At 45.4% G+C, this 12,233-nt stretch overlaps 1 protein-coding gene across 2 annotated transcripts in view; it reads right to left on the reverse strand.

Moving 5' to 3' along the window:
• LOC141108431 (chemokine-like protein TAFA-1) overlaps nt 1-12,233 on the reverse strand; it is a 41,546-nt gene that overhangs the window by 12,750 nt on the left and 16,563 nt on the right. For both annotated transcript variants that reach the window (XM_073600029.1, XM_073600030.1), the window contains exon 3: nt 972-1,112. In XM_073600029.1, coding sequence (XP_073456130.1) covers nt 972-1,112 — 141 coding nt within the window. The remainder of the gene's footprint in view (nt 1-971; nt 1,113-12,233) is intronic.

The raw sequence follows: 12,233 nt of genomic DNA on the forward strand, positions 1-12,233 counted from the left end.
AGGTTTGTTCTTTTTGGAAAATGCAGAATATGCCAGGCTCAGTGTCGCAGAAAAATTATAGGTTTTATTCAGATATGATGTAGGCAGGTGCAGTCTATCCTTCCCGCTGTAGGTAGCGCTGTTCAGCTGGCCACTGTGCAGAGAGGAATGGGGGTTGAGAGGAGCTTCGCTCCTCTGAAGCCTCCATAGGTGTCATCAGGGGAGCAGTGGTCCAATTGGAGGCTGCTGCCTTGGCTGACCTCCACGATCGTCTTTAGTGAGGGCAATGCTAATAAATAGCACTGTCCCACTGCGGTTGGCGCACATTTGTAAAGTGGATAGTGTAGGGATAGGATCCTCACTGGCTAGGGACAGTGCTAGGGAGAGCTTGCATCTAAAGAGGGGCAGTGCAGGGACACTATGCCATCTGGGAACCCTGAGTAGTTGGGACAAGGACCTGCCTACCTGGTTACTAAAGGCACCTGTACTGCCTGTCAGCCACCCCCCTCATTACAATTTGTTCTGGTATCGTAGCCTACCAAAGTGCCCTCTCAAGTATAAAGAATGTAATAATGAAGCTTCATTGCCATAGTGTTTGGAACTGTATGTGAGCTCCTTTCCACTGTCTTCCACGCGTTAATTGTTAATTTTGCTTTACCAAATTATAATTGTGCCACCTTCCTTGGTCTCATGTACCTTTACTCCATCTCCATGGGGTACTTTGACGCAGTGGTGGCCTTAAGCACAGTACGGCCATATGGTGTGACCAAATCCCCATATTTACTTATTAAGATCAGGTGTTAAGTAGCCTTATAAGATTTGAAAGTTTTTTTTGTATGTGTGTGCGCTATTCTGTGTGGTTCTATTTACTCCATCTTGAGTACCATTCAGCTGGCCCAGCCTACATGCAGAGCAGCAAAGGTTTTTAATTACAACCCTACATTGGCCACTTATCACCACCACAGATAATGAATTATCAATACACAACTTACCGTCTACACAGGATGGTTTGTCCCTAGTTGTACCGGCCACCTTCCCAGGCAGGCAGGAACATTGCACCGTCTGTGAGCGCTCCTCAATGCGGTTCCTGTTGCAGCAGCGATGAGCAGACACCACCCGACAGGTGCCTCCGGCTGCAGAGAAATAAGAAGCCACCCTGTCAAACGCCATACTTCCATGTTAGCCCATTTTAGCCCATTTTTAAAAATACAAAAAGGCACTCAGTCAATTTGTTAGATTTTTTTTATTCTGCTTCCAAGCCAGACACTTGGATCTTGCATGGAACAACATTATTGTGACCAGCCAAGGTCTAAGATTGAAAATCCAAACTAAGACAAAAAGGCTACCCTCTGTGAAAGAGCTAGGAAAAATTCACAAAAAAAATTTCCTATGCCTATAAAAAAAATAAAATAATTAGAGCCAACCCCAGCCAAAGCTTCCTACCCCAGAGACCCCTGAACCCTTCCATTTCTCATCCTGGTGTCATGTGGACAGGAAGTGAGAAAATCTTCCCAGTGCGGACAAAAGGCTGATATGAAAACTCACAGATCCAATAGGAAGAGGCTATATATAATGTATTTACAGTGCCTTGAAAAAGTATTCACACCCCTTGAAATTTTACACATTTTGTCATGTTACAACCAAAAACATGAATTATTTTATTGGGATTTTATGTGATAGACCAACACAAAGTGGCACATAATTATGAAGTGGAAGGAAAATGATAAATGGTTTTCAAGGTTTTTTTACAAATAAATATCTTAAAAGTGTGCTGTGCTTTTTTATTCAGCCCACTTTACTCTGATACCCCTAACTAAAATCTAGAGGAACCAATTGAATTCAGAAGTCACCTGTGTGTGATTTAATCTTAGTATAAATACTGATCCTTAGTGAACAAACAGCATCTTGAAGGTCAAGGAACACACCAGACAGGTCAGGGATAAAGTTGTGGAGAAGTTTAAAGCAGGGTTAGGTTATAAAAAAAAATATCCCTAGCTTTGAACGTGTCACGGAGAACTGTTCAATCCATCATCTGAAACTGGAAAGAGTATGGCACAACGGCAAACCTACCAAAACATGGCTGTCCACCTAAACTGACAGGCCAGGCAAGGAGAGCATTAAACAGAGAAGCAGCCAAGAGGCCCATGGTAACTCTGGAGGAGCTGTAGAGATTCACAGCTCAGGTGGGAGAATCTGTCCACAGGACAATTATTAGTCGTGCACTCCACAAATCTGGCCTTTATGGAGGAGTGGCAAGAAGAAAGCCATTGACAGCCATAAGAAGTCCAGTATGCAGTTTGCGAGAAGCCATGTGGGGGACACAGCAAACATGTGGAAGAAGGTACTCTGGTCAGATGTGACCAAAATTTAACTTTTTGGCCTAAAAGCAAAACGTGTGGCGGAAAACTAACACTGCACATCAGCCTAAACACACTATCTCCACTGTGAAACATGGTGTTGTCAGCATTATGTTGTGGGGATGCTTTTCTTCAGCAAGGACAGAGAACCCTGTCAAAGTTGATAGGAAGATGGATGGAGCCAAATACAGGGCAATCTTAGGCTCCATGTACACTAGCAGCTTCTAAACTTGAGTTTTGGCGTTTATTTCCCAAAGCTTCTAAACTCAACTTCATAAAAGCCTATGTGTCCATGTACACAAAGGCTTTTAGGATCGTTTAGGAGGTGCTGTGGTTAAGTGAGGTTCAATCTCCCTCTTGCGTTCAGGATAGGAACGTTTTGACCGCGGGCCGCAAAATTGCAACGTCATTTTGCCGCGTGTTGTGTTTTCCCGCGTCTGACGGTCAAAGTAGTTTAACCCCATCACCATCAGCTGCTGCAGTTATACTGCGGCAGGTTGGCTCCCCCGCATGAGCCGTCGTAGCTGTACGTTGGCTCTTTAAGACACTGTAGCAGGTGCGCGCACGCCTGCATTGTGTCCCCAGAGCTGATGTGCATGCCCGGCGGGCGTGATGACCGTCGGGCACCTGCGATCACTTGTGACAACGAGAACTGGGATCTGTGTGTGTAAACACACAAATTCCGGTTCTCTCAGGGGAGAGGAGACATATCGTGTGCTCCTACTAAGGAACTAAGGAACTACTAGGAACACCAATCGGTTTCCTCCCCTAGTCAGTCCCCCCCCCCCCCCCGCAGTTAGAACACACTTGGGGAACACAGTTAACCCTTTGATCGTCCCCTAGTGTTAACCCCTGCCACTGCCATTAATACAGTAATCGGTGGCTATTTTTAGCTCTGATCGCTGTATAAATGTTATTGGTCCCAAGTAAGTGTCCAATCTGTCCACCGCAATGTCGCAATCAGAATAAAAAATAAATAAATTTTAAAAAGAAAATCGTTGATCACCGCCATTACTAGTAAAAAATAATAATAATAATGCCATAAATCTATCCCCTATTTTGTAGACGCTATAACTTTTGCTCAAACCAATCAATATACGCTTATTGCGATTTTTTTTTTTCACCAAAAATATGTAGAAGAATACATATCGGCCTAAACTGATGAAGAAATTTGTTTTTTTTTTTACATTTTTTTGGGATATTTATTATAGCAAAAAGTACAAAATATTGGGTTTTTTTGTCGCTCTTTTTTTGTTTATAGCGCAAAAAATAAAAACCGCAGAGGTGATCAAATACCACCAAAAGAAAGCTCTATTTGTGGGATAAAGGCATAGTTAGAAATACCATCACCGGTAAGTCTAAGAGCCTTTCAGGACAACCTTGGAGAGCGCAGATCCGCTCATTTTCCAGGAAACACATGCAACTTTTAAAGAACTCGTGTCTGTTGTTAGACGTCTAGGAGAAAAACCCAGTAGAGACCTCTTGCCAGGTTGGTTGAAATCCTCCACTAACAGAGCGCCAGCTTTACCTTTGAGGTGAGCCTGATCCGTTTTTCTAACGACTCTTGGTGTGACCATTTTTGTAAGATATTCATCTGGAGAGGTCTAGAATATAGTCTGGCCCATTGTATGTCAGGTATCGACGCCATGACAAGTCCTAAAACTGCCATGGCTGATTGGACTGAAACTGAGAGATTGGTTTGAATCTGTCTCACCACAGACTGAACTGTCTCCATCTTCTCTTGTGGCAGAAAAACTTTTTGAAGCACCAAGTTTATCGTATAGCCCAGGAACTTCATCTCCTGTGATGGTTCTAGATTTGATTTTTCTAGATTCAGAAGCCACCCTAAGTTCTTGAGGTGAACCTGAGACACCTGAAGATTTGTCAAGACCTGTTCTTTGAAGTTTGCAAAAAACAACAGGTCATCCAGATACGGGATGACTGAAATCCCTCTTAGCTTCAGAGGCTCCAGGGCTTCCACCATTATCTTTGTGAAGATCATGGGGGAGGATGAAAGTCCGAAAGGCAGAGCTCTGAATTGGAGATACCAAACTGAAGTCCCCAGGTTAAGGGCCAGACGGAGAAAGCGTTGGGAAGCCTGAGCTATCGTGACATGTAAATCGGCATCTCTTAGATCTAGGGATGCCATGAAACAGTCTGGAGTCAATTTCGTTATTAAATAGATTGGATCCATCCGGAAACGTTTGTAATGGATCAATCTGTTCAGGATTTTTAAGTTCAGAATCAACCGATACTTTCCCGAAGGTTTTTTCACCAAAAAAGATTTGGGAATAGAAGCCCCGGCCTTCCTGATGCTTTGGGACCCTGATGATCACTTCCTGTTGATCATGCAGCAGGTTCATCATTGCGGAAGCTTTTTCTTGGTCCTTTGGAAGAGCTACGATATAAAATCTGCTCGGGGGGTCTCTGAAAACTACAGACTGTAACCCTGCAGATTACTTTTTTCAAGTACAGGCTTGTATACGTTTTGTCCCACTGTAGGTGAAAGGCAGACAGTCTTCCCCCCACTGGGGTAAGATTGTCATTTGTTCTTAGGGGGCTGGTTTGGTGGGGGGGATCTGAAAAGAACTCCTCCTCTTCCCTTACCCCTTTGGTAGACCCAGCGGTTCTTCTGGTCTTGATCCCTATTTTTGTGGGGCTGTTGAACGGCTGGAAAATTCTTCTTGATCAGTTGTTTCTTTTTGGAAGGGAAAGAGGAAAATTTTATACTTACCTGATGGTAATTTTCCTTTCCTGACGCAAAGCATGACAGCATATATGTATGGGTAGGCTCCGCCACCTGCCCTATTCCAGGACTGGTTATACTATGGGCCCCCAACGTGTTGAATGTAGACCAGGTCGTAGTTTACATATAAGTTCTGAAGGGACTCCTTTGGAGTTCCGTCCATGGATGCGCAATCGGTCTGGGAAAGCGGTCCCTGCCCTCAATTGATGGATTTGTCCTAGCCATCTAAGCCCCTTGACTAACTTGATCCACACCACTGCGATTGTCTTTAATGGACAGCGACTGTCTTCTTCTGATCCTGTTAGGCCTGAAGAGCCTATTGTTTGCTCCTTGAAGAAGTACTAATTCTATGTCTCTCTTTAACCTTGAATCTATTTCCAATGCTTGTGGTACTTCAAACACTTTAGTTTGGATATGCCAGAAGGATGATGTTCTAACCCAGATGCACCTCTGTATAGTGCTGAGGAAGAGACTAGAGCCATTTTGCCTGATAATTTCAGCAACAAGGTAGTTTATGGCTTGACACTTGGATATATGAGATCCTTCTAGACCTATTAGCCATACAAAATACTTATTCAGTGTTACTGGCCATATTGAGGATGTCTTATCCCTCTGAATGGAGAGTGAGACAATGTGTCCCACACTATTTGGAAGACCCCAGGGGGAAAGAACAACCTGCCCAGGTCTTTCGGAATTGGTTTACCAAGATATGCAACAGTTACTGGATCCCAGAGAGTGAGAACACGACCAAGCCTCATCTATCCTTTAATGCCGTCTCTAGGCTTACTTGTATACAATTCAATCCTTACAGCAGGGAATAGAGGATTCCATCCTTTAAATTCTGTAGGGTTTCCTATGATCTAATGTACTTGAAGTTTGGAGTAGGCGCCCTGACCTCCATAGGATTTCAAACACTAAAGGTGAGACCTCCAGGTGAGCCTTCACTTCTTGGTCTCCAGCATCTAGATATAACTTGTCTGAATTTGGAAGATACTGTTGGTTATGCTGTATGAGGTGTTGGATCTCAGGAAGGAAAATAGGAGGTTCTCGGATCTGAGAGTGTACCCACGGATATCATGGCCTGCAGGCCACCGGGCAATTGTCCTCATCACCACTGAACGACTGCGGATCCTGATAAGGATCCTGGAGACCATTAGGTTTGTTCAATATACATATTGGCTAATCTGCAGACCCAGCTGGATGTCAGTAGTTTCACTGCTTCCACCACTATAGGCCTTCTCAGTCTCTGCCCATTTGCCGCTGCCTCTGGCCTGCAACTTGGCATGCATTTTGGCCGACACACCAGCTACCACCAGTCCACTATCGCCCCCCGATTATTGTAGAGATTTCCTTGGTCTGCCTCTTGTGGCAGTTAAATACATAGTGGTTCCTTCAGGGCTAAAGAGGACCTGTTCCTGTTGCAGAGGCAGGTTGACTCTCTTCTTCCTGAGAAGTGGTGTTGGTGTTGAGGGCTTGGAGAGATTTAAAATCCATTATGCCCATAATGTGCACTCTTTAGGATATAGAATATACCTACCTGCCCTCACCTTAATGAACGTTGCTGGTCTCTAGGAAGGCTGATTGCTAGTGGCCCACAGATGAGCTGAAAGACTGGAGCCATGCCTGGGAGTATTTGTTAACAAACCATCAGTAGTAACCACTACAAGCAGCAAACCACACGACCAGCAGCAGCATACCACCTGAGCCATACATGCGTACCACAAATAACAGAAGCAATTACACATTGCTAACAGGTAAAGGACTAAGGAAATGTAACTAAGTAGATCCTGACTTTCATTTTAGCATCAAGGTCAGCATGTAAATGCATAGTAATAAACGCACAGCAGTCATTAGTATTGTAATGTCAATGTAATCACAGGCAAGCGGCACAGGTTAATAGTCATCAGACAATTAGCACTAGCAGGTTAAACCTACTTAGACATAGGTACCGCGAAAGGTCCATACCACAACCAAGCATTAATAAATAGTAAGCCCAGCAAGCAGGGCCAGGCCCCGCGTTAATAGGAAAAGCTCAGTACCACCTGTTATCAGCCTAAGCATTAGCAATACTGCAGACACAGACCACAACCTGTGAAGCATTAGTAAACAGAGTGGCACTACGGACAGCCAGTAAGATTCACATGTGTGATATATGCTTTCACTGGTGCAAGCTAACAGCATACCTGCAGACAATAAGTAAAGCCTATAGGGCCAGGCCTTGCTGAGTTAATAGGAAGGATTCAGCACAGCACAGCACACCTGCTATCAGCATTAGCAGTATTGCAGACACAAACCATAACCTGTGAAGCAATAGTAAACAGATCAAAACTATGAACAAGCCAGAAAAATTCACATATGTGACATATGCTTTCAGTGGTGCAAGTTAACAACATACTTGCAGCAGTAACTGAATACTATGGATTTGTGCACCATGTAGTGCCTTACTACCTGCACACTTCATGGCCAAACAGGAAGTCCAATGAATGTCCATCCATGGAGTCATGATGAAGGAGCAATCCCTAGAGACCAGAAGCCATCATCCCCTCATCCTGGATCCCGAGGGGGGGGATTTCTTTCCCATATAGGAGATTTACAGCCTGTACAGTGGGGAGCTTCGCCACAGGAGGGGCTTGAACCTGTACGGCCTGTTAAGATGAATCCGGCAAGGTGAGGCAAAAGAAAAGTCCTGCTTTTAGTAGCAGCATAACCGCCTGTAGCAGTGAGGGAAAAAAAAGAGAATGCTTATTAAAAAAAAAAGAGAAAGGTTATATAGTATAACTGGTCCTAGAATAGGGCAGGGGGCGGAGCCTACCCATACATATATGCTGTCATACTTTGTGTCAGGAAAGCCTTTTTCTTGACAGCTGTCCCGTCCAAGACTGTTTCAATATCCAGACCAAAAAGAAGATCACCTGAAAAAGGTAGGCCACATAATTTTGTATTGGAAGCTGTGTCACCAGACCAAGTTTTTAGCCAGACAGTACGTCTGGCTGAGTTCACCAGCGCTGATGACCTTGCTGACATCTTAACTGATTCGGCTGATGCATCAGCCATGTATTTCACTGCCTTCAGTACCAATGGAAAGGACTCCAGAAGTTCTTTCCGAGACGTACCCGCCTCTACGTGGCTCTTCAGCTTCTCTAACCAGCATTCTAGGTTCCTTGAGACAACAGTGAAACTCACCTAAGGGTCCCTAAACACTTTTCCTGCCCTTAGTGTAAAAATAGACCACCACCAGACAGAAGGGAAAGGTGCCCCGAGCAGTGCAAGCTCCAGATAGCAGCAACCACCATGTCCAAACTGCAGGGTCTGAGCGAAGTTACTTCTGATCGTGCAGCCACAGGCTGCCTGCAGGGAGGATCACACAAATAACCAAAACATAAGCCCATATGGAGAAGAATTAAGGTACCACTGTACCCCTCTTACCTGGACTTGACCGGTGCCGGGGACGCCTGCTTCCGCCGTAGCTGTTGGTCTCCCGTCCATTCTAGCAGAGAGCGCAGCGGGGATTGAGAAAAACCCCATCTGGTTTTAAATTACCCGGTCCCGGCATCATCAAGGAGGGCTGGAAGCGCCGGTCGATAGATCCACCCCCTTGGCCTCTGTGTTCCAGACGACGGGAACCAGTAGCCGCCACGCCCCCCACAGAAAGCCGCATCACCGGACATGACGTCACCCGCCAGCCAGGACCCGGAACCACCATGCGGGACACGCCACCGACCAGCAGCGGCATACCGCCTGGCCACCTGAGCCATACAAGCGGACCCCAGGCGCTCAGACGCTGACACATCCTGCAGGTCATTGCTTCCCTTGAGCTGGAGAGTCTGGGGACTCCAGAACACCCCCCGCCTATACTGGGGGGGGGTTGCTGGGATGGTTACTGCACTCCTGGGAGGCACACTCCCAGATAAGCCTTCTCCCTCCACCTTGGAGAGAGCGCAGCTCCCTGGTTCCAGCATGCGCTTCCACCATGGCGGAGGAACCCCAATAACTCAAAACCATGGTGGAAGAGGAGGGATTTAAAGGCTGCATGTGTTTCCTGGAAAATGGGCAGAGCTGCGCTATTCAGGGTTGTCCTGAAAGGCGATTTGAGAAAAAGGACATCAATTTTGTTTGGGTACAACGTCGCACAACCGCGCAATTGTCAGTTAAAGGGATGCAGTGCCATATCACAAAAATGGCCTGGTCAGAAAGGGGGCAAATCCTTCCAGGGCTGAAATGGTTAACCTCTTTATATGGTTTTCAATGGCATAGTTCACACCAGTGCTTGCAGTTCCAGTGCGTTCCAGTTCCAGAAAAAAAAGTAGAGCATTTTTTCTGCACTGGACTGTACTGGAACGCTGTAAAACGCATCAAAAATGCACTGGAACACGCCGGAACGTACCTAAATGCACCAAAAACGCACTGCAACACACTTGTCCTTATTTAAGGTTAAGAAAAGAGAGGGGGAAAAAAAGCACTGGACTGCATCAAAAACATACCAAAAACGCACTGGAATGCATCAAAAACGTGCATGCAGAACAACACCTGGAACGCATCCAGAGTGCATTTCTATGGTGTGAACTGGCCCTTAATATCAATGGTCCCAAAAAAGTGTCCGATCTGTCCGCCGCATTGTCGCCATCCCGCTAAAAATTGCAGATTGCCGCCATTACTAGTTACAAAAAATTATAATAAAAATGCCATAAATGTATTACCTATTCTGTAGACGCTATACTTTGCGCAAACCAATCAATGTACGTTTATTGCGATTTTTTTTTTTTTTTTTTTTTTTTACCAAAAATATGTAGAAGAATACATATTTGCCTAAACTGATGAAGAATTTTTTTTCTTTTAATTTGGGATATTTATTATAGCAAAAAGTGAAAGAATATTGTTTTGTTTTTTCAAAATTGACGGTCTTTTTAGTTTATAGCACAAAAAATAAAAACAATTAGCCATTTTACCTGTGACTCGTTAGTGTTACAAGGTCTCAGGTGTGAATGGGGAGCAGGTGTGTTAAATTTGTTGTTATCACTCTCACTCTCTCCTACTGGTCACTGGAAGTTCAAAATGGCACCTCATGGCAAAGAACTCTCTGAGGATCTGAAGAAAATAATTGTTGCTCTACAGAAATACTGTATGGTCTAGGCCAGGGGTAGGCAACCTGGGGCCATCCAGCTGTTGCAGAACTACAAGTCCTATCATGCCTCTGGGAGTAATTGTAACTGCCAGCATTACAATGCCTCATGGAAAATGTAGTTCCACAACAGCTGGAGGGCCCCAGGTTGCCTACCCCTGGCGTAGGCTATAAGAAGATTGCCAAGACCCTGAAACTGAGCTGCAGCATGGTGGCCAAGACCATACAGGACCGGTTCCACTCAAAACAGGCCTCGCCATGACGACCAAAGAAGTTGAGTGCACGTGCTCAGCGTCATATCCAGAGGTTGTCTTTGGGAAATAGACGAATGTGTGCTGCCAGCATTGCTGCAGAGGTTAAAAGGGTGGGGGGAGAGTCCAAGATAAACGTATTTGGTTCAGATGGTGTCAAGCGTGTGTGGCGGCAACCAGGTGAGGAGTACAAAGACAAGTGTGTCTTGCCTGTAGTTAAGCATAGTGGTGGGAGTGTCTTGGTCTGGGGCTGCATGAGTGCTGCCGGCACTGGGGAGCTAGAGTTCATTGAAGGAACCATGAATGCCAACATGTACTGTGACATACTGAAGCAGAGCATGATCCCCTCCCTTCGGAGACTGGGCCGTAGGGCAATATTGAAACATGATAATGGCCCCAAACACACCTCCAAGACGACCACTGCCTTGCTAAAGAAGTTGAGGGTAAAGGTGATGGACTGGCCAAGCATGTCTCCAGACCTAAAACCTATTGAGCATCTGTGGGGCATCCTCAAATGGAAGGTGGAGGAGCGCAAGGTCTCTAACATCCACCAGCTCGTGATGTCTCTCTACATTGTAAAGCGCTGCATAAACTGTTGGCGCTATATAAATCGAGAATAATAATAATAATGGAGGAGTAGAAGAGGACTCCAGTGGAAACCAATGAAGCTCTGGTGAACTCCATGCCCAAGAGGGTTAAGCAGTGCTAGAAAATAATGGTGGCTACACAAAATATTGACACTTTGGGCCCAATTTGGACAATTTCACTTAGGGGTGTACTCACTTTTGTTGCCAGCGGTTTAGATATTAATGGCTGTGTGTTGAGTTATTTTGAGGGGACAGCAAATTTACACTGTTATCCAAGCTGCACACTCACTACTGTAGCAAAGTAGCATTTCTTCAGTGTTGTCACATGAAAAGATATAATAAAATATTTACAAAAATGTGAGGGGTGTACTCACTTTTGTGAGATACTGTAAATCAGCAATAAACAGTGCATATAAGCATTAACTGCAATGTGAACAACAATACTATAACTAGTCTAGAGTGCACACTAGAGAATGGCTAGAATATGATGTAATGTCCCCTGAGAGGTAGAGTACCTCTTAGCATAAGCAATAGGTGAAGGTCTATGTGTAGCAGCTGTAAAGGGGCAGTCTTTAGTCCTAACTCTTCAGCTGGCTAGCGTTGGGGACCAGTTGTACCATTGGTGCACATGAGAATAGTCCCAGTCAAGCCTGCAGGCAGCAATGAAACTACTAGATGGCTATATAGTCAGTTCCTAAAGGGCTCATTCTCTCTAGCAGCAGTTAGTAAATCCCTACAGCAGCAGCTCACCAGTCCCAGCGATATTGCAGCTCACCATCCGGTCACACACAGCAATAAATCCATTCTCTGCACATCTGGATTCAGTACTCTGGATCCTGCCCAGGCCACTATTATGCAGCAGTGGGGATGCACACTGGACATTGATGTGCCCCCTCAGGTCTCCCTCATGGCAAGAGGAAGCTGTGTTCTGTACAGCCTGAGAGAATTAAGCTCTTTCCCCCCCTCCTGGCAAGCTCCCTCTGGGAAATGCAGTCCAAAAGCTCTCGGTTACAGCAGAGTCCTCTCTCTTCTGAACTACAGTTCCCACAGTGCAGTGCTGCCTGATTCAGTCTATTGGACTCTTCCAGCTCAGCAGCTCCCTCCTCTTGCTGATAAAGCTGTTACCCAGTTCAGCAACGCAGGTCAGCAGCTACAGTGTTTCTCTCACTCTCCAATCTTAGCCAAGCACCTGGC

Source organism: Aquarana catesbeiana, linkage group LG09, assembly GCF_042186555.1.
Source record: "Aquarana catesbeiana isolate 2022-GZ linkage group LG09, ASM4218655v1, whole genome shotgun sequence".
Lineage (NCBI taxonomy): Eukaryota > Metazoa > Chordata > Amphibia > Anura > Ranidae > Aquarana > Aquarana catesbeiana.